The sequence below is a fragment of the Lepidochelys kempii genome, chromosome 6 (genome assembly GCF_965140285.1).
Source record: "Lepidochelys kempii isolate rLepKem1 chromosome 6, rLepKem1.hap1, whole genome shotgun sequence".
NCBI classification, from domain to species: domain Eukaryota; kingdom Metazoa; phylum Chordata; order Testudines; family Cheloniidae; genus Lepidochelys; species Lepidochelys kempii.
Window position 1 is genome coordinate 104687212 of NC_136385.1, and position 22857 is coordinate 104710068.

The 22857-nt window shown below is 38.7% G+C and overlaps 1 protein-coding gene across 12 annotated transcripts in view; it reads right to left on the bottom strand.

The window, feature by feature from the left end:
• Window positions 1-2435: 2435 nt before the first annotated feature.
• The window catches only part of BTBD7 (BTB domain containing 7), a 114632-nt gene continuing 94210 nt past the window's right edge, over window positions 2436-22857 (bottom strand). For 11 of the 12 annotated variants that reach the window (XM_073349493.2, XM_073349495.2, XM_073349494.2 and 8 more), the window contains 6 exons: window positions 22272-22432; window positions 21733-21876; window positions 18863-19052; window positions 13265-13443; window positions 11244-11675; window positions 2436-7595 (listed from right to left, as the gene is read on the bottom strand). In XM_073349493.2, the coding sequence (XP_073205594.2) occupies window positions 6780-7595; window positions 11244-11675; window positions 13265-13443; window positions 18863-19052; window positions 21733-21876; window positions 22272-22432 (1922 nt within the window). In that variant the 3' untranslated portion in view covers window positions 2436-6779. Of the gene's footprint in view, window positions 7596-11243; window positions 11676-13264; window positions 13444-18862; window positions 19053-21732; window positions 21877-22271; window positions 22433-22857 lie in introns of those variants that run through there. The other variant, XM_073349498.1, reaches the window with a different exon arrangement.

The following is a 22857-nucleotide window of genomic DNA, read 5'->3' on the forward strand; positions in this document are numbered from 1 at the left end:
GCAAAAGTTCTTACAGATTCGACATTTGTCCTTTCTATGGGATTCCCCCAAACACATCAAGCAGCTGTTGTGGGGGTCACTGATAGGCATCGGCCTGCTGCATGAGTAGCATGGTTTGAAGCCAGGAGAGCAGGGCATGCCCTGCTCTGGGGTGAAGTCCCAGCTGGGACTCAGCTACCAACTAACACTTAATGGCTAAGTACCTACAAACTATGTACAAAGAAGATAACAAAGGCTGTAAAGAACCAATAATGCTCTTGTGATCTGCAAGACAAGGCGCTCCAACCATCCATCACGGGCAGTAAGAAGGAACTGAAATGGTGTAGGGTTGGTGGCGCCTAATTACCAACGCATGAGCATGGCACTCAAGAGGGTGCCACAGCCGACCCTATGGATACTGCTAAGGCAAAAGTCTGACAATTGTGCACGTGAGCGCGTACACACCTAGAGTGGAATCAACATGAGCAAGCACTTGAAGAAACAACTGAATTATGGTGGGGGCAAAGGCATTAATTTGAGTAATCCTAGCAGAAATAATGGGAAATCAGCCATCTTAATAGATAATACTGGGCACAGGGGTGAACCATGGAGACAGGACACCAATTAAGGTCCTCCTTAATCAGTAATAAAGCTATTCTGAAGTGATTTAAGGTCATCCACTACTGCTTACTGTGATCACCAAAGACCAGCATATAACTGCTGAGCCTGAAATCTGTTTTAAAAACAATTGTTAGTTCTTACAAGCTAAACCTTTGGTCTGTTTCCTGATTTCCAGGTAGCTGAACTCTGCTGGCAGGCAACTTTTAAGATCTGTGGTGGAAGGCTGCCTTCTATTCAAATGGCAACCCACCTTGAAAGTAAAGGGGTGAAGTTTGGAAGAAGCTACAGGTCTGAGTAGCAGGAAGGATGGTGCTGTTTGAAAGCAATAGAAGTGTGTTTTGAAGGAAGGAAAGTTGGCTCCAGGAGGCTGTGGGAAATTACATCAGTTGAGTTGGATCCTTTGGCATTTAACTCAATTGCTGTCATTCCTCCAGCCATGGCAGCCTAAGATGGGGAGCAAGGCAAAGTAAACAGTTCAGGAAGGGTAGAGGCAACTACTATAATCAGTGGGAGCACCCAGGGAAAGCATACAGTCTAGGTTACTATCTAATCTGACAGGTTTCAGGATCTATAACACGTCTCTGCCCACATCAAACAGTTTTTAGTGCTAGTGGGGAATTTTATAAAGGTGGCAGTGCTCTTAAAGAATTAGATCACCATTTCACACACTAAGTAGATAGTTTCCTTGTGAAGGACTAGATTTTTATCCAAATATTGCCATTAGAAGTTAGCAGTTTGCATATGAATTTCATGGGAAGAGGCATACTTTGAAAACAACTGTTTTTACACTGCATTTTTAAACACATCAAGTAAAGCAGTTTAACTGAAGAGATCAGTGGCCGCTTATACATTGCACCAGCTATTTTACCTCTGTAGTCTGAATTTGCATCTAATATACTTTAGAGTTGCTTTTTTCCTAAAGAACCTAAAGCTGGAACACTGCCCCCCTGCCCCAGAATCAGTCTGGAAGAACATGACTTGTGAAAAAAGCCATTTTAAAATTGGCACTAACTTATTTTACGATGTAGGAAGTAATGCCCCTATTCTCAAAGGGGGAAACATTGTTTTGTAATGCACCTGAGGCATCAGGCAGAAAAGAAAACTAAATATGAGGTAACCTAGAAGTCAGCTGCAGTTCAAAATCAAACTATTCAACGTAGCCTGGCTTACATATGTAAACCTAATTTACAGCTTTGAAATAATCAAATACTGTAAATTTGAGAAATTGATTTCATACGTCTTAACTGATTTGGGTAACTGCAAATTGTCCATGAAATGAATGCTCTGTGTTTAGTGAAGGTCTTCAACTGTTCTGTTCTCTTTAGGATATAAATGGCTTCTAGGTCAAGGGCCAAGTCCTGCTGCCTTACTAACAATTTGTTTGCCTTCCCTGGGACTAGTCACCTAAATAAAGCAAGATCAACTTGGCCCTATATAGGAAAGTTCACTTACCCAAATAAAACCTTTTAAAAATACATAACTATTTAATGAGCAAAATCACTACCTTTGAATTCCCATTCTCCCATTAGTGTGAATCACAGCCTTAAAATTCAAGGCAATGTCTGAGAAGAACGTCCTGTTCTAAGAGCAAGCACCTATAATCTACTCTCTTCCTCTAAGACTCTTTGTTACAGGGAAATATTTTTTCTCTATATTTTCCTTTTTTTGACAGCATTGACTCTAAACTCAGACAGGTAACTATGATTATAGTAATTAAGATGTGCTCTATTCCTCCAATAAGTCAACAGGGATATTTCTATCAATTAAGAGCATGCTGATGGATATGAAACACAATTGTCTTAGGTGGCTGAACAGAAAAAGCTTTACACAAGCACTTTCTATACAAGCCATTTATTTGAAATGCCAACTATATGTAGGATAAAGTCATGGTACATGCTTCTCAGCAACAGTAGAAAAATAGAACCAGTGAAAACCTTTTTACAACTGTAATGGTACTCAAAAGAGAAACGTATTGTTTTACAATGCATCACACGAGACTAGAATTCAAGTTTGGAGGTACCTAAATAAAATACTATTTTTAAAAAAAACACTATGTACAATTGAAGCGTAAACAAGTTTTACAAAGTACTGGTTATGCAGGTTATAGAAAAAACACTTGCATAGGACATGAAGTCAGTTTAAGAAAATTTTCTGAGCCTTTAGCATTGAAGGCACTTGACTACCAGTAACAGCACAAGGACAATAAACAAAATGTAACATTGCAGAAGGCCAGACCACCTTCCAGAAGTAGAGAGATACGAAAAAAAACCAGCAAAACAATTTAAAGGAAGCATCCTTTTCAGGAATTAAGGTATTCATCCATACACAGTGTTGGCAAATGGGGCGGGGGGAGGGGGGGGAAGGAGAAATCTGTGTTTTGTTTTTGAATAAAAGATTGTGTACTGATGTTTTCAAGTAAATGAACATTAAATAAACCAAGAACAGGAAATCATCCTATGATTTGTGAAGTAAACATCTATTGATGGATCTTGCATCAAACAATGTTAAATGGGTAAGCAGTGTTCTCTCTAATTCAGAACTATATGGAAGAACAGAGAGATCTTAGAATTCCCACTTTAATTTGAAAGTCTGTCATGTAAACAAGGGGCTTCTGCTGCAGCCAATAAACTGAAGAGAGATGAAGTATAGCATAGGGAATGGTAACATGTCTTTTGTATTAAGTAGCTGAGACAACTCACTACCCCAGTATGTCAGCTGCTTTTTGGGGTGAGGGGAGTGAAGATTAGTTTCAGCATAATACTTCTAAAGAGTAGGATGCATGTATTCTTTTTATTAGGTTTCACATGTCCAGTTATACAAGCCTGGGGCCAAATTTAACCTTGGGATGAATAGAGGCAACTCCATTCACTAAAAATGGGTTGTATCAACTTAAACCAAGGGCATAATTTGGACTACTTTGCCTATACTACTTAAAAACTAGAAGAAACAACTGTCAGCATTACAAGCTAAGTCTCTTCTCAAGGAGATTCCCGTGATGACACAGGAAATACAAACTAGACAACACTCCTTTGATACATCTGCAAGAGACACGCCACTGTTACCTGGAGGTTCCACCAAAAAACAAACAAAAACAAAAAATCATCTCACTTAACTGATGATATTTCTAAACTGGTTAGGACTTGGGGGGCGAGGGAGGGGAAGTGATGTATGTTTACTATACACAAAAATATAAAACACCCCTGGGATTAGAGGACAATTACTACAATGCTGTCTCATGCAACTTTTGGCTTCAGTAATTAAACTTTACCGACAATTCAGAATGTAGATTAAATCCTACAATTTAAAATAAGAAAAACCCCAACGAAAGATGACAAACGGTTACCCTCCGCTGAAAATATTTTGAGATCAGCAGCAATTCTCTATCTTCTTCCCAGATCAATATGAGTAAGTGAAAGTGCAGATTGTCTTAGTGGCCTGATTGTCTTATGGCCTGTCAAGGACGTCAAGCTTTTTCATGGATTTTTTCCTTAAGTACTGCTTGACGGTGTGAAATGCCAGCTTCTGAGATCTTGAAAGTGGCAACTGGTTTCTAAGGGCAGACAAACTTTCCAATAAAAAGCTTTTCACCAACATATTCCACCGCAAACACATTTCATGGGTGCGTTCAAAATATACTCAAAAAACTTGTCAGCCTTCTTCACAAGCCACCCCTCCACAAGTTCCATCAAATAACTACTCATACTATTTCTAAGAGAGTTGAGGCACAGTTTACCATACAGTACCACATCAAATATCATCAATAGCTAAAACAGGTTTCCGGTAAGCAGACCTATCAAGGTGTAGGTAAAATAAGTTATACAGAAAAGTAAGTCTTCTGTTGGAAGCTAGGATTTAAAGTGATCAAGTTACTAACATTTGAACACAGGCTTCAATGCAAGTAGTAATTTACTTTTTGGGAGAGGGTTACATTGATTTTAGTGCTCATGAGCATGGCGGGGGGGTCGAGGGGGAGGAGGAGTACGTATGGCTAAGAATTAGTGTTAGAAAATGTTGTGACAGACTTCACAGAGCAAGACCAATGCACCTCAGTCCCTAGCCAGTGCGACACCAGTGTTAACCCATCCTAACATTGCTGGAGGTCAGGACAACTGTCACACTGTGTTACAATTCTATGAACACAACATAGATTTAGACATGAGGTTAGAATCACCACATGCATTTTGTACTTGAGACCCAACCCAAATTTCAAACCAAGCCTCCTAAGATGAAAAAAACAAATTATCAACTGTGATTTAGTCAACCTTCACCACCCAGTATCATTAGACTAACATGACTGTACCTTAAAGGAATCTTAACATGGTATGAAAACGCTGCAGGAGAGATTATGATTTATTAGATCACAAACCCATGATAGTTTACCCAACCCCCACTTTCTAGATTTAGAATTCAGTATATAGTTGCACAATAAGGTCTTATGGCTCCTAAGCCTTGTATACATTAATGAGAGGCGGGGAGGTTGTTTTTGAGTTTTGCAGGGAAGGGATGGGCAAGAAGAGACACCTATCTTTTACATGAAAATTGACTTATACTAAAGGAAATTGAAAAAGATTTACATTTAAATAGCATTAAGCATTTTTAAGGTTAAAATAGTCTTTAGCTCACACTGATTGAGGTCTTCAACTGCTACAAGATCTTTTGTTATAGTGACCAACCCAAAAAAAGGCATTTACCAGAAGTTACTACACTGTGGTATCATATACCAGAGTCTTCACAACATTCAGAATGGGAAATAAGTGTGGGGTAACTATTGGCAAGTGTTGACTTTTCAATGAGTATCACTAAACCCCTTATACCGTGTAACCGCAGCACAATGGCAAGGGACGTACCCAAACCACCAGTGTCTCCTCTCTACCTTATATTCATGTTAGTGGAAGAGTCAGGACTCCCTCCCCCCCCCAAAATTACTGTTTTAATCAAGGGGCTAGAGGTGTAATTTTAAAAAGTACTAAGCCATATGCAACCAATGAAGCTAACACAGTTACTCTTCAGTCCATGAATTTGTTCACAAGAGAACAGCTGAAATGATAAATTCAAGACTTTAAAATGTTAAGGAACACTGAATGACATCAGGTAGACTAAAGCCCTTTGTTTTTCTCATAGGCAGAACAAAAGAAGGCAATGAGCAGTCACTTCAGCACCTCCCCTAGAGAGGCAGCCCTCTCATTTGACAGTGTTATAATTTAGACATCATCAGATACTAAGCCTGATCTTCCTAGAGCTTTAGGTTTTGGCATGAATCCTCTGAACTCTGACCTTCACACAGCCCAATTCAAGGGTATCCTGTCTAGCACAGTAATGTTACGATCAATCTGCAGTATTTCTAAGTTTTCTTCACAAATCAATCATATGAGTCTGATAATAAGTACTTCTCAGTGCCCATGAAGTTCTCCAAAATCACAAATGGACCAGATAACGTAGGCTGAGATTTTCAAAGGAGCCGAATGCTGCAACACCAAACTTCAAATGAATTTCACTGGGACCTGGAAATCGAAATCCGTTAGGTTCATTTGAAAGCCTCAGCCATATGTTTTAGACTAGACTTGCTGAATCAGAATGAATGGAGACCAGCTGCCATGACTCGTGAAACAGAATGGTATTAGACTGGATTTGCAGTAGTGATAGACCAGGAAGATTTCAGACCTCAACAAACAATGTTACTAAAAAAGTATTCTGATGTGCTGTTCTTTGGAATTCCTACATAATTCAAAAATAAACACATTGTTACTATCTCATAAGAAAATACATTTCATAGTGTGCAACCCAATGCACGTAGAGAACTGGGAGGTGAAAGGTAAAATGCAGAAGTATGAAAATACAGTCCTTTAAATGTAACAAGAAAGTTTAACATATTAGTACAAAACTAATACAGGTAAAATAAATGTACAGGTGCAAAAGGCTACCAATTTGTAAAAAAAAAGTGCCAGCTATTTTTTGTAAAGACTTAATATCTTCAAACCACAAAAATAAACCCAGAAGCAGCATTCAAAATAAACTGATAGCATGCTGTCTCTAATAAAGCAATGTATATACAAAAAAAGTGAGCAAAATTGAGTTTTCTGCTGGCATTAATGAATTTGTCTGACAAATGTCAGGCCAAAAGCTGTGAAGAACGGGGTGTTTCACAACTCTCAGGCACAGAGAAATAGTGGAGGTTGCTTTCAGAGGGCAGATTTTTTGTATAGAAAGTCTGGTTTGCTTGGAGACCTCCTTCCTCTGCTTACTGCATCTTCCCTTTCCAAATCTGTATTTCTCTGTGCTTCGTGTTCCAGAGGCTCTTCCTCTGTCAGTCTCCTGCTGGATCGCTCTTCTTGTATCTCAGAGCTGTACGTAGAGAGTGAAGGTCTGTTAGAGGTTAGCCCATACGTTAAGTCAGTTTCCATTTTTGTTCTTCCCCTGATGTGAACTGGGCCATTACCAGCATTTTCCTGGGCAGCCAATGCCAAGTCCAACCGCTGGGGAGGTTGTTCTAAGACATCGAGGTGTATTGGCTCATTCTTTTGTCTGTGCTGATGCCCATCTTGGGAAAGCACATATTCTCTCCTAGAATCCTCTTGCTTTTTAGGAGATAACTGGTTAGGTAGATAGGCTGACTTTAAGCCACTCGGTGATGCCTTATTGTGGCTATACAAATCTGGACCAAAATACATGCCTTGGGAAGGTGAAGGAGTATGTCTGCTAGGTGCTGGAGTTGAAGGTCTGCATGCAGCATTAGAGAAATCATAGAAATCTGGATACTCCTGTTGATTTTCTCGAGTATCGATTTTTTGATCTATTGCATGTTTCTTTCGAGAACTGTGTATGTGCCTAGTCTGAATACATGAAATATGCTGGGGTGGTCCAGGTCCGACCTCTGCTACTGGCTGGCTTAATTCTGTGTCAACAGTGAGCTCTGGCAATCTTCTGTCCTTTAGAGACATCGTTGACACACCCATAGCAATATCTGGCATCAACTCATTTAACATGGGCTGAGTACACTAGAAAAGAAAAAAAAGAGTTAACTTTAGTTGTATTTTCCTTTACTTCTATATTTGAATAACATTTATCTATATCATCATTTTCTCTAGTAGTTGGTGATACTTTTCCTTTCTAACCCATTTCAGTCTTCTAGAGCAATGCTGGCCAGTAAATTCAACATTGTTTCAAAACTTGTTTAAGAGCATGTGCTACTCCAAATCAGTTAATATTTATATATATATACACACACACACACACACACCATACCAATCAGTAGTTTACTTTTCAGTTTCCTAGAGGAGGGACTCATCTACTGTATTCCATACATTTGATCCACACTAACCAGCTTTAAAAGCAGGTTATTACCCAGAATTAGCACTGAGAAGCAACTATTGAAAACATCCAACTCTGCACATTGCCCTTGGAAATAATACGTAAAAGGCAAAAGATCATGCATATCATTTCTACATTGGAATATGCAACTAATCAAATCCCAAGAGAATGTCCCTCCCTTGCAAAGAGCAAACCATGTCCAATCTCTCTTCCCCACTCCCTTATGAAATGGTAGCTACTTTCAATTGACAAAGAAGATAATTTTAGTCCTTTGTTCAATAAACAATACAAAATAAAATGTATTACATGTGCAAGTTCAGACTGCCAGTCAACAAACTTTAAATATGACTGCTTTCAGCCACCTACAATATTAGTTTTTCAAAAAATATACATTCAGTGCAAAACACAACATTAGTGAAACATTATGGCTGAGAATTTAAATGCATAAAAGTCAGGAAATGTATATATCTGGTTGCAACCTCTCTGCACATATTCTGTATTTTGTAAATACAGAATAATTACATTTATGCTTTATATATTTATATGCACACAATATGGCTGAGTTAAAATTGCTGTGGTAGTTATGAAATTGATTCTTCTCTCCTTGTTACATGTTTGGAGGTGATCTTGCCAATTACAGACCAATAAACCTCCCAGGAAAATGATAATTTCTACTTTTATCATCTCCAGTAAACCATTAGATGAACACGACTTGACAGCGATAACCTAGTACAAGGGCTGTGAAGGAAAATTGTGCGTTTCTACTTTACTAGAATTATTTGACCACACTGGCTAAAGAATGGATAAAGGAGAAGAAGTTGACAAATTTGAACCCTCATATAAGGCTACTGAGGAAGCTACATATTCATGGATTGAGAAGTAAACATTTTTATTGATTAGAAACGAAGACAAGTCAGGATAAATCGTCAATTTTCAGCATGGCAAAAGGATACAGCAGGATACTCTATCAAGGATTCTTTGCTAAGACTGGAATTGTTTAATATATTTATTATCTAGAAAAGGGAGTGAGTAGTGAGATGACAACATTTGTAAGATGACAAAATTATTTAGTTTAGTCAAGACTAGAGAAGACAGAAGAACTTCAGATGGACCTAGCAAAGATAGGTGAATAGGCAGCATAAGTGGCAGGTAAAAAGTCAATGTTAAATGCAAGTGAGAAGGAATAATTTGAAACAATCATACATGTTTCTGGCTCCTAAATTAATTGTAATCACTCAGGAAAAATAGCCAGGTGTACTTTTCCCTACCTCAATTAACACTTCCCCCCTCTCCCACCCACTTTTGCATGCTGAGCAAACATTGGTATGTCTAACAAAACAGGGATAGGAAAGACTGGATGTATTATGTCATTTTATGTATTAATGGTATGCCCTCACCTGAGATACTGTGTTTAAGTCTAGTCACTCAATCTCAAAGGGTAACAGAAAAAGAAGGGCGCAGAGATAAAGTGAAAATTGAACTGACATGGAAAGATTTCAACAGGAAGAGAGACTGAAAAGATTGTAACTGGTAAGAAAATGAATAAGGGACAAGTTAAAGGTATCCAAAATAATGAAGTATAGAAAAGATAGTTGGGATTCCTATTAGACTTTTTAGATAATATAAAAATAAGGAGACAACCAAAGAAATTGAAAGGCAATACAATAAGGAAATACTTCTTACCCCAAAATATAAACCAACTTTGGAGCACCATTGCCACAGGATAAAGAGGCCAAGGGTGTAAGATTTTTTTTAAAAAAGGATTTATATGGATGATGACAATGTCTAAAGTTATGTTAGAAACGATAAAAGGATATTTAAAATGGTTCCTTATGCTTTAGCATGAGGCAATTACTAACAGAGTGTGCAGGAAGAAACTTCTCCTGTAGGCAGGCTGTCTACTACAGGATTTCCTGCACCTTTCTCTGAAATATCTAGTATTGGTCACTGTTCAGAGACCAGTAGGGCAATTCCTATGCTAAATACTTAGTTATTACTTTGCATTCAAGAGAGTGGGGGGTTTCTTTAAGTTAATGTTAAAGAGAATACAAAGCAGCATACATACAAGTGTTTTAAATCAAGTTCCTTCTTTAAAAGCAGTTTCACTCACTCCAATCTGTGGAGTTCGCACCATATATTTGCTTGTTAATAATCTAGCGGCTAATAAGCATGCAAGCTTTGTGCATGACTTTCAGACACTAACATATGTCAAAGGCATTTCTTAATATGAGGAATAAGTACATGGCAAGTTTGAAATCAATTAAAAAAGGGCTATTTTGTAATGGGAGCATAAGAAAGCTCTTGAATATTTTTCTTAAAATATGAAAACAATTTCTACCAAGTTCAAATAATTTAGAACAAGGGTTCTCAAACTGGGGGTCAGGACCTCTCAGGAGGGTCATGGGCTGTCCGCCTCCACCCCAAACCCCACTTTGCAACCAGCGTTTCTAATGGTGTTAAATGTATATAAAAAAAGTGTTTTTAATTTGTAAGGGGGGGTCGCACTCAGAGGCTTGCTATGTGAAAGGGGTCACTAGTACAAAAGTTTGAGAACTACTGATTTAGAAAGAGCTGAACTGAGTTTTACCAACTGAAAACAAGTCACCTTTGAGTGCAGAAGCATACAGAAGGTCAGATTTAAGTAAATATAAATTGTTTGGAAAGATCTGAGTGACTATAAGCAGGTTTTCAGAAACTGAAGTATAGTGTGTTGGGAGACATGCACAGTCTCAAAACAGGTTTAGGAGTCCTAGAACTGATATCAAGTAATGTCAACATTAAAACTTTTCTTTTTAAAATGTGCTTTTAGCAATTACATTTCTATCCAGACATACAACCAATCATATGAATGAAGTCAGCTTCATTCAAGGAAGCCAGTCTTCCTACACAATTTTTTCTTTACCTTTAAATATTAATCCATGAACGCTTTCTAAATATACATATATCCCACTCTCCATCACCTGCCACCGGCTTATTCATTTTAGAATCCAATTCAAAATTACCCCCCAGGCATTCAGAACTCTCCATGGATTTCCTCCACATGCCTGTCTGTCTACATTACTTCTCAAGTGAATATGTATTGCAAGAGTAACACCTACATCCACCTATGCCCCTGTCTATTCCACTAGTTCTGCTCCTTCTGTTTTGGCTCCCTCTACCATGATGGTTCAGGTATTTTACAGAAGGGGTGGAGGGGAGAAGGTTTATTTATGCTCCCCACTGAGTTATAAACCCAGCCTTTGCACCTCCCTCCAAGCCATGTTAGGTCATTACATTTCACCTTAACTTTCCTTTTCAACAAATTACTTCAATGGGGGGAAAAAAGATGCACTTACTGCTTGCTTTTCAGCTGCCATTACTGCTGCTGCTGCAGCTACTGTTTGTCTCCCCAGTCCTGTAGTGTTAGTGCAATCAGGGGGTGCTGCTGCTTTGACACCATGTAAGTAGACGGGTGGGGGAACTTTAGGAGCTGTCCTGGAGTGGAACAGTGAATGGTTACATGGATAAGAAAAGGAACGTGAGGGATGTTGACTCGGCACCCTTTGCTTCCAGCCCATTTTGAACTGGCTGTGAATAGGAGTAGCTGGTGGATGGTAAGGAGGTGGAGGAGGGGGCAGTGGTGGATGGAAGGCCACATAAGAGTCAAGTTCTGTAAACATGGTTTCTGCAGTGGGAGTGCTGTTAACTCGACATCGTCCAGACTGTCTCATAGTTAGGAGTGGACTTTCATCCCCAAATCGCTCGTCAGGAAAGAACTTGTGAGGATTCTGCAAGGCAACGCAACAAAATAGAAGACATTAAAAAAAGTTGTGGTTTTTGGGGCAGATTTCCTATAAAATTGACCAAAGATTGGGACTTGTAATCTAAGATTAATACAATGACTAGTTAGTCCCAGCATTTTAAATAATACACTGAAAAACTCAAAGAAGGTGACGAAGAGCTGATCACGAACGAGTCAGAGGCGAGAGCCTTGCATCAGCTTCACTGGTCAAATTACTCACCGTGATCAAGATATCCAAATGTATTATTTGCATTCCAGCAGCATTTGGAGGCCTCAATCAAAATTGCCCCTTTCCCTTCCCACCAATCACAGTAGGTGCTGTACAGGCACATTGTAAATTCTTTAGGGAGCAAGGACTGACTTACTATCTAAATATTTAGTCCTTTTCACTCTTCATGACTTGTTCTTGAACCAATTTGTTATTCTTAAGTATTCAGAGTCATTTGGATGAACAATTTGCAGCCTACAAGTTGTTCACAAATTGCTCATTTTCACTATTTACAGTGAGTGGTCACTTAAGTCACATGGTATAATTTTTGCTCCGTGCCTAGAGGGAAGCTTTTTGAAACAGGAAAATAACCAACAAATTACAAAAAGCAAATAATAAATAGTGAGCACAGTCTGCTCCTACTCATGCTTGAATGCTTGTGCAATACCTATATTATTTTGGGGGACAAGTATACCTATTCTCTAATGTTCATGCATAGCAAACACTGCAAATGTTACTGAACCAATAAACAAATCAGAATTCAAACCAGTGTCAAGCACTGGAACACCGTTTTTGCAACATTTAACCAACCAGTTCAAGTGGAGGAAAAGACAAAACTCTTCTTTAGTGGGTGCTTGGAGTTTTTTTTTGTTTGTTTTAAATGACAAATGTAAGAATTCTTATGTGTAATCAGTTAAAAAAATCTACTGGTGTTCCCCCAGGGGGTTCAAAAACAGTGTATTTTACCACCACTGTATTACATTATTGCAAAGACCTTCTCACCTTCCTATCTACTTTGAGTCTGTGTGATTATCAGCCCTTTCCCCAATGAGAATTTTTTAAAGGTAAGAGAGAAGTGTCTGAACATCAAGTGCTTTGCACAGTGACAATAACAACAGCTTCTCAGATTCTGAGACTACATGTAACCAACATCACTGGAATCAGGCACTGGACATTTTCACTCCATATTATAGCATTTTTTCCAAAAAGAAGCATTAACATTCCTTCTTTGTCTCCTCCACTTCTTTCAACAAATGCCACTGCTGGTTGATGCTGGAAATAAGCTTAATTTATTTGATATAATAAAAATATGCATTTTCTCACTGGTAAAAATTCTTCACTTCCAAGCCCATTTTACAATGTATGAATACCACCCTCTTTCTAGCATCCAATTTTCTACACCTCCAACAAGCAGTTCATTACTAGTACCTGATCACTGAGTGTAAATACAAGGGCAGATTAAAAAAAGTAGTGAACACCTATACGTTTGTTTTTGTTGCAGTCCTAGTCAAACATTCAGTTTTCAAAAGATTTGCACCAAATCACTCTGGAGAAGGAATTAAACTTATCCAGACAATTTTCCATACCTGCAAAAGCTCAGCAGCAGCATCAGAAAGTCCAAACTCTCGCAATACACGAATCTGAATCTCATAACTGACAGTGGCTCCTTCTCCACAATTAAGACCATATGCTCTTTGAACCTGCTCAGTATGACGGAGTTCCTGGAGCCGTTTGACCATCTCTTTAAGAACAAGGAGATGGGGAACTGTGGGGGAAAAAAATGACAGTAAAAAGTTACACGAGAATTTATTTCTTAAGACATTAATGGAACTAAGCAATTCAATGCTGTGACTAACTTTAGTTTTTCATTCAGAATTAATGTTAGGCTGACTACGTTGCTGAAGACGACTGGCACCGAGCCAAGAATAGTATGACTTACATATTTGTGCTTAATGCCTTAGAGCATCTTTATGGGATAAAGTGTAGAATAAACTAGTGCTAAGGATGTGTGCCATTTTTCTGGCTTTTACGAAAGCGAACCACAAATATACTCTTCTTTGTAAACGTCTTACAGGATGCAGGAATTTTATGAATTGGGCACCATGATATTTTAAATCTCAACTGCACATTCCCTCTAGAATACTATACGCCAACAATATGCTGATATTCTTGGCGCAATTTATGTTTTTGGTGGAATACTGGGATCACAAGACCATAGTACCAGTAATAACTACAGAAAATGCATTTTAAAGAAATTATATGAGTTTTAAGCCAACATAAACCTGTGAAAATTACACTGTTTTATGCAGCTGCCTTGAAATAATTAGAAGCCTTTCCAAAAGGAAATCATATGTAATTTTGGTTATTTGGTTATCCTATTGCACAACTATCATGTAATATTTTGCTGCTGTCTGGTGATGGGTGATATTTCTTTGAGAATTTTCTGTCCCTAGTAACATGTGCATATCTTGAGAAAAGTTAAATTCAAGCCTCCCTAAATGCAGCGTCTGAATCGTGAACCTCACCAGCTATCCAATGACAAAATATTACCGTCTGTGATGTCCACAAAGATTAAATGGATTAGACAGCAAAAGCAATGCATGGGGTATTTCCATTTCAGAGGTGAAATAAACACCATGTCACGTAACTGCAATCAAACATCAATTGCTTCTAGTTTCATAAAGATCACCACAGTGTGTGCAGTACATGGTGGATTTGATTTAAATAATGATTTAAATCACTAGTCAGGAAGACTTGATTTAATAATGGATTTCTACATAAAAGTGCATTCTTGTTGGTTGTTATAACCTTAATACATATTCTTCACAATTCAGAGATAGATGTGGGTTTCATTTTTAGAAGGTACACACTATATATTTTTAACATAGGTTATTCTGAAAACTTTTCGGATTCGTTTTACAGCTATATCAGAAAATGAATGATTGTCTGGTTATTTCATTTACCAAAGGTAATTGAAGCAGATATTTATGAAGTCATTGAGAGGTGAACTATCTCCAGTTCAACAGGTTAGTCATTAGTATTTGGAGGATTTTCTTGCCATGTTGCATCAGGAGGAAAACATCACTAGACAGATATTTAAATTGTTTTATTTAACTAAAACAACAACGTTATGTATTCTGGTTTTTTTCTTCAACAGCAAACATATAATATATTAACAAAACAAGCATATGAATTTTTGAATTTAGTTAAACATTCAAGTTTTTTAAAATCAGGTTTGTTTTTGTTAAAACTGTTTTTAACTAAAAAATTAAATCAACAATGACAGCCAGCTCAACATGAGAAATTTAAAATATTGGCTTCTGCAGCTAACTCAGTTGTCTTTCACCTTCATTTTCCTGTTGGTCATAATCTGGAAAAGAAAAACAAGCTTTCCTGCTTTTTCAGATCCCAAACGATTTATCATTTGGAATGAATTCGTCCAAAGGAAGAAACTATTTTTTCTACACCGACAGAAGAAGCTACTGCTGCTAAAAGTGAGATCATCACTTCAACAGTCTCTGAATCCAAGTGCTTAAGTGACTTCTACCAGTTCACTGGTGTGACTTTCTTTAAAACATCATCAGCAAACATATTTCTTGAATGGTTCTTATCCCCAAACTTGGTCTCTTTTACGGTCTGCTGCCATTATAAGTTTTCCCTTCTAATGAGAGAATGGGATGGTAGATCTCAAAATCAATGAAGGCTACACTCAGAAACACCTTAAGACTTCTGGAATATGCTGTTCAAACAGTTTCACTTTTGTTTCTACTGCCTGCCCCTCCCTTCTCACATTTATCTCCAGACTTCTCCTTGTCCAGATCTATTCCACCCCCAACAATCTTCTAGTCATTGACATTTTTGAAACTTTTCATTTTTAGAGAGAGGTAAGGGATTGACTCTGTGTACACAAATTTGCAGAGGGACAATAGGATTGAGGTCTGTTATTTCTCACCTCTATATGTTATTTATTTAGAAACATTTTTGCTGTTAACAAGCATGTTGTCTCTGGAGACACAAATCCACAGTTTGAGAACTGCAAAACTAAGCATTTCTGATGGCATCTTCTAGACTGAGCACTGAGTTCCATTGGGTAGATGGAAAGATTAACCTAAATAATCTATACAGAAGCCCTTGAAACCCCATAAAATTGGGTCCCTAATTCATGAACTGCTGGAACTCATTTATAAAACTTTTCTTAAACATTACATGAATATATTGTCTCATACTATAGAATTAGTATTTATAATCCCTACTCTATGATGAGCTATCTTTTTTTTTTTTTTAAATAATTGATTTTTATCCACCCTTGTGCAATATCAGACTTGCTAATTTTTCCAAAATGTTTTTTTTTATTTCTGGCATATGAACCAACATAGTAAAAACGTGCAGATCTGCAATATCTCTAAGAGTCTCAAACAAACCTCTATACAGTGGAGTTGCATCTTACACGGGGGTTAGGTTCTAAAGTCAGCGCGTAAGATGAAAATCGCATATAGTCAAAGATAGAGAGCGACGGAAGAATGAAAGAATAAAAAAGGGAGAAAGACGACTTCAATGTCGTTATGCGCAAACCGGAGTGCCTCAGGACGGCCAGGAGCCATCTGTCTACGATCAGCAACACTTTAAAGTCAAGTCCTTTCTCTTCGAGGTACCGCTTGCCCTCCGGAATGAAACACTTGTGGAACCAATCCAGAAGTAATGCTGCCATCACCCAAACCTTTTTATTTGATTGTCAGAACACAGGCAGGAGATTTTTGTTCTTGCCTTTTAGGGCACAGGGATTTACAGCCCTGTAGAGCAAGCCCGACTTTATTAAATTCCCAGCCGCATTGCCACAAAACAACACAGTCACACTGTCTTTAGCTGCTTTGAAGCCAGTGGCTTGTCTTTCTGATTTCAAAGTGTAAGTGCGGTTGGGCATTTTTTTCCAGAAGAGCCGAGTCTCGTCAGCATTAAAAAGTTGTTCCGGAAGATAGCCCTTTTCTTCTATGATTTTCTTTAATTGTTCGGGGTAGGCTTTTGCTGCCTCTTCATTGGCAGATGAAGCTTCACCAGTAGTCTGCACGTTTTTGAGGTTGAAGCGGTTTCTAAAACTGTTATGGCTGGCTTTGAATTCCTTCTCATCAGAAGGCTGTCCCTCTTAGGTGGGAGGTTTGAACAGCACGTAGAGGCTAAGAGCCTTTTCTCGCAACGTGTTGCCATCGATAGGCACACGTTTACGGTTCATGTCTTCCAGCCATAAGTTTAATGCCTTTTCAGTCTTCACTAAAGTCTTATCACGCACCTGGCTCTTCACCTTAGCAGTTACTGGAGTACTTGATGCCATGGCTTGACGAATTTCTCTCTCTCAAATCTTGATGACACGGATGCTAGATTCGTTGCGGCCATATTTACGCGCCACATTGGAGACCGACATACCGTCTCTCAGTAAGTCCAACACAGCCAGTTTTTCCTCCAGCGTTGGAATAGATCGCTGTTTCTTAGGTTCAGCACCAGATGAAGTAGTTGGCTTGTGTTTAGGGGCCATGTTGTACGAAAAATACGTATCTTTAAACACTAGAATCACACTCAGCGCAGTGAGATGCTCACCGGATTGGCAGGCAGCGATCAATCCAGCGGGGGTCAATTTATCGCATCTAGTCTAAATGCAATAAATCGACCCCTGAGCGCTTTCCCGTTGACTCCTCTACAGTACTCCACTGCCGCGAGTTATTGTTGTTTTTCTTTTTTTTTTTTTGCTGAGAGCACATAGTTGAATTAGCGTAAGTTAAATGTGCGGATGATGCAACTCCACTGTACTCTGTTTCACCATGGCAAAACACTCAGACAGTTAAACACTGTATGTATCAAGGTAACACTATATGAAAGGAAGATTTCAAGGCAGCATGACTCAGCCTTCCCTTCAAAAGGTTTGTTAACAATAATCTGACTTGAGTTTGGAGCTATTTTTCATAAGTCAACACACTCGATCTTCTAAAATCACACACATTTTAGTGTTGTCTGGATTACATCCATTGTAGAAGCAGGATACAGAACAATATAGTTTCACTCAGGAGTTCATGGGCCAAGTTCAGCTCTTGCATGATTTCTGATTCAGACAAACTCAAACAGGTCCAAAGCAACCCTGACAAGAGTTTGCTCACCCTAACCTGAATACTGCAGGCACAGTTCAGCAGAGGTTCACAAAGCCTCAGGAACATGTCACGCTACCAGCCCAAAATGTTCAGTCTTGTCCTTATGGGGGAATGATCAGCTGAGAATCATAGCTAGTCCCTGGAGCACAGACAGGAGAACGCCGTTTGGTTCTTCAGGCGGCCAGCTCTTTTCTGCTTCTGTGCTCCAGGGACGGCTCCTGGCATGAGTGCACAGCCTGTTGTAACATATGCCTGTAACACAAACTTATTTGGCTCAGTCCACAGCTCTAGTGATTTCCCTGCTCATGAACCTGGCTAAACAACCCCTCTTTCATGTTGTTAGTGGAGCATTAAATAAGGTGGGCCACTACCAGAACAAAATCCTTGTGCTCAAAACGCTGCATTGGCTCACTCTTTGTTTTCAAGTGTGAGTCAAAGTGTTGACGACAATCTTTAAACCTTGAATTGCCCAGAACCCAGCTACAATGGCATTTAAGATTGGTCAAGATGTTCTCATTCCATGTCCTTGGAGTGGAATTTTTCAGGAGTGGCAACAGAACATTTTCAGTCAAGGCCAACTTATTTTGGGGAACTTTTTCCCATTGGCAGTTCACTAGTGTTTGAATTTGGCACAGTGCAACGTGTTATCTAATTTGACATTTGGTTGATTTTTGTTTTTGAGTCTAGTCTATAGGATGGCAGTATTTCTTTCTTCTGCTGTTGGTGGCATAGCTGAATGCTATCAGTTATGGACAGCTCTGTAAAGTAGATATTTGATTCTAGTCTCATTTATAAAACTGCTTCTAAACTAACTGAATACTAGCACCCTTTCTACCAGGGCGCCTCTCCCTCACAATTAGAATTCTACTAAAAAAAAATTCCTACTCATCCCAAACTCAGAGTCCTTGGAGGAAATCTCTTAAAACAAGAAGTCCATCTACCAACCCCAGATGTGAAAATTCTGGGAAACAACAAGAATTTAATAATCCCCACGAACAAAACCCCCAGAGGACAGTAAATAGTTTGCTGCAGATCAGCTAGCATTCTTACCTGGGATTTCATTGGCGACAACTGAAGGAGGACTGGACTGATTACTGCTGATTTGCTGGTGGCTAACCATATGACAGCACTGTGGCACTGCGTTGTTTACCATGTAGAGGGTATCGGGGACGTTGGACATTCTAACCATCCGCAAACGAACTAGGTCTGTCTGTTCCACCATCATCTCATCTAGCACTGACTAAAATAATAGTAGTTAGATAATAAGAATTGCTAAAAAAAATTACTACTTTTCCAAAGTCATTTGCCACATGGAGTAACCATAACACAACCAACTACTGCCCCCTGAAATATGCAGATCAATTCTTTTAAAAGATACCATAAGTACGTAGGAAGCACAGTACAGTGCTGTATGAAGGCCCAACAGTACACAAACCCATTTCTTCTGCTCCCAATTTATAACATTACTTGGGTATTCTAGAGTATTTTCCACTCAAAAAATCTCACAGCACTTTACAATCAACAAAGTAAGTTTAGGCACCCCTCACAGATAATGCTGGAAATATAATATCTTCATTTTATAGATGGAAGAAGGAGAGTCAAGTCCGCTCTCCCCCACCCCCCTTGGGTCACACAAGTAGTTCGAGACAGAGGAGGGAATATTACTCATATTTCCTGACTCCTAATGCTATAACTCTTAAAGATAATCCTTCCTTTAAGCCAACACACTATGCACCTTTCCTAGAGGTGAAACATGCTTCCTTAAAACTTCTCAACTGATGACAGAAGGGGATTTTCATGGACACCCTGATTAAAGTTCTCATTTAGTTCTAAACTAATTTCTTTACATGAGCAGGAGGGTAATTTAGGTATCTAAATATTAATGAAGGTATAAGAGAATTTGATGAAACTGGAAATATGTGACTTCTGTGCATAACAATACTAATTTGGTATATGAATTAACATATATAATCACTAGATGCAAAATGAGTATGTATGCATCAAAGGTCAAAAATAAAATGTTCATGAGAATCAATTTTTCACATACAAAGCTAAATACTTAAGGATTGATTTAGAAACAGTGGAACCAAGCAAACACACACACTCAGACACCTCGATTCCAGGCAATAAATACATTTACAGAATGTATCATCTTGTTTTTCCTTAAGACTAGTGGTAATGCACCCTCATGCAGATTGCTAAAAACCACAAATATTAAATCTGTTATCTTAAAAGCATTACACTAATAGAAGTTACAATCAAAGATTTATTATTGTTAACTTTTTTAAGCCAATACCTTTTCTTGCCGCTATACACATCAATGTTAGGTTTCAGAGTAACAGCCGTGATAGTCTGTATTTGCAAAAAGAAAAGGAGTACTTGTGGCACCTTAGAGACTAACCAATTTATTTGAGCATAAGCTTTCGTGAGCTACAGCTCACTTCATCGGATGCATACTGTGGAAAGTACAGAAGATCTTTTTATACACACAAACCATGAAAAAATGGATGTTTACCACTACAAAAGGTTTTCTCTCCCCCCACCCCACTCTCCTGCTGGTAATAGCTTATCTAAAGTGATCACTCTCCTTACAGTGTGTATTACCAGCAGGAGAGTGCGGTAGGGGGAGAGAAAACCTTTTGTAGTGGTAAACACCCACTTTTTCATGGTTTGTGTGTATAAAAAGATCTTCTGTACTTTCCACAGTATGCATCCGATGAAGTGAGCTGTAGCTCACGAAAGCTTATGCTCAAATAAATTGGTTAGTCTCTAAGGTGCCACGAGTACTCCTTTTCTTTCTACATCAATGTTAGACTTAGAAATTTTAAACAATATTCTCTAACACACAAACTAGAGGGTAAGTGGATATTTTAGTGGAAATGTCTTAGTTCTTTTGAGTAACTCTGGCCAGATCCAATTTTGTTTTAGGTAAGATCTAAAACATGGAGGAATTAATTCCGATTAACATTAGCAAAAGAGCCCTTTAATGGTAGCAAAAAGGAATTTAATGTTGGAATTTCTTTAGTTTGACCCCATGAAGAACAAATTAGGAATCTCCCCTCAAAAAAAAAAATCAAAATCTCACATGCTTATGGACTCTTCTTATGATTACAGAAGTTCGATCTTCAGATGCAGAAGAGCACCATGGGGGGAGGGAGGTGGAGGGGCAGCGCTGGGATATGAGCATAGCTGGCTTTACACTGCCCTTCTGCCACCCAAGCCTACACACTGCTGAGGCCAAACCAGCTCCTGGCGTAAGTCATGCCTGCTTTAACATGTAGCAGTGGTCTACAAGGGGCCACTGTGTGATCCAGGATTGCCAGATTGCATCCTACTCCTGGCCCCATCACACACGTGCCCTGGCCCTTTCCTAAGCCTATCCTAGAACATCACCTACACCTCAGCTGCTACCTTAAGGTGAGTTATGGGAAGATGGTTGTTGGAGGTGCACAACGGAGGGCTTCAGAAAAGCTGGACAAAGACAGTCATTCTGTTTTGCAGAGGATTTAGAGATTTTAAAATGTGGCTTAGTTTACATTTGGAATGAAAACCAAAAATTTCAAAATTCTCTGAAAGGTGGAATTGCCATTCTCCACCTAGCAGAAGCCAGAACCCCCAGGCTCTCAGCTCTCCATCAGCCCACCAGGCAAGTCTTCCCTCAGAATTTCATCAAAATCAAAGACTCATCAAAACATTTTGATTTCAGTGAATCAGGAAATTCTGACTAGAAAAGTTGTCAAAATTCCTCCGACAAGCTGTAGACTTGGGTCTGATGATCAGGCCCATAAGCTTTGTTAAACTGTAAGTGTTAGTATTTTAGACCAGCACATGCACATAATACAAGATATACAGAAACTTTCTGTCTGCAGAATTCCTTGTTGACACCAGTTTAGTAATGTCCACATATTATCAATGGTTACCTTTGCCTCCTCTACATATGGTGAGAACAGTCGTGGCCTAACATATATCCCAGCACTTTTTTGCCGTAGCCAGGCATTTGACTTTCCACCTTCTGATGTTGGTAGCATATCTGAAGGAGGGGTGCTAATGAGGCCTCTCTTCATCTGTAAGAGACAGAATTTTTAAACTGAACATATTACAATTTATATTACTAATATTTTAGTAACCAAACACTCTGAATAGGTACAGCCATACTCCCTGAGGAATTTAAGTGAAATCTTTTTTTTTTTTTAATCAAGTAGTACTCACTTGGATCCAAAATTCACTAGCCATTCCAAATTTTAAATTTTGCACAAAACTTGCATTAAAAACTAATCATTTTAGGATAATTATCCATAACAAAAGTTCATAAATATTCTGACTGATAACATTTTGGTGCTTCTATCTCAAAAAGGTAAAATAACCCAGGACTTTTGCACTGCTTGAAGTATAAAATCCCATAGGCTAGATCTGTGTGTCTGAAAGGTAGATTGTGGAGTGAGGGAGAAGAAAAACTTACAGCATCACTCAGTGTTTCACTGTTCATAGGTAAAATGTGCTCAGTGCGGACAACAGGTAAAAGAGAAGACAGGATCTCTCTCAGCTCCTCAATGTCAAGATCTCGCCTCTTTACCCCTCGTTTGTTTACACTGTGGGCAGTACCACTCAGTAAATTGGGCTCTGTGGAAAGGAATAATAAATATATAGTCTCCATCTGAACAAACATTTTTTTTAAGAGGAAAACAGAAGTTCTACCTTTCTGTTGCAGGAAGAAAAAGGACATCTGCTTAGTCAGTGACAGCGCCTGGTATTGTTTTCCCACAAAATGAACCTGCATGCCACCAGCACAATCCAGTCTGGTTCCTATGGATGAGAGTCACCTGCCCCAAAGCCATTTCCCCAATATTTATTTTTTTATCTGGCTTGTTACTGCTTAAACTGACAGAAAGATGGTTTGTATAGATATTTCTCAGGCCATTGCAAAACCATGCTCCTGCAGCAACAAAAAACTCTTTTCATCCCCAGCTGTTGGTAGTTCCTCAATACTCTTCTGTGGATTCTTTCCCTTTCCCCAGTGGTTTCCAAGAAAGACCAGACTATTTTCA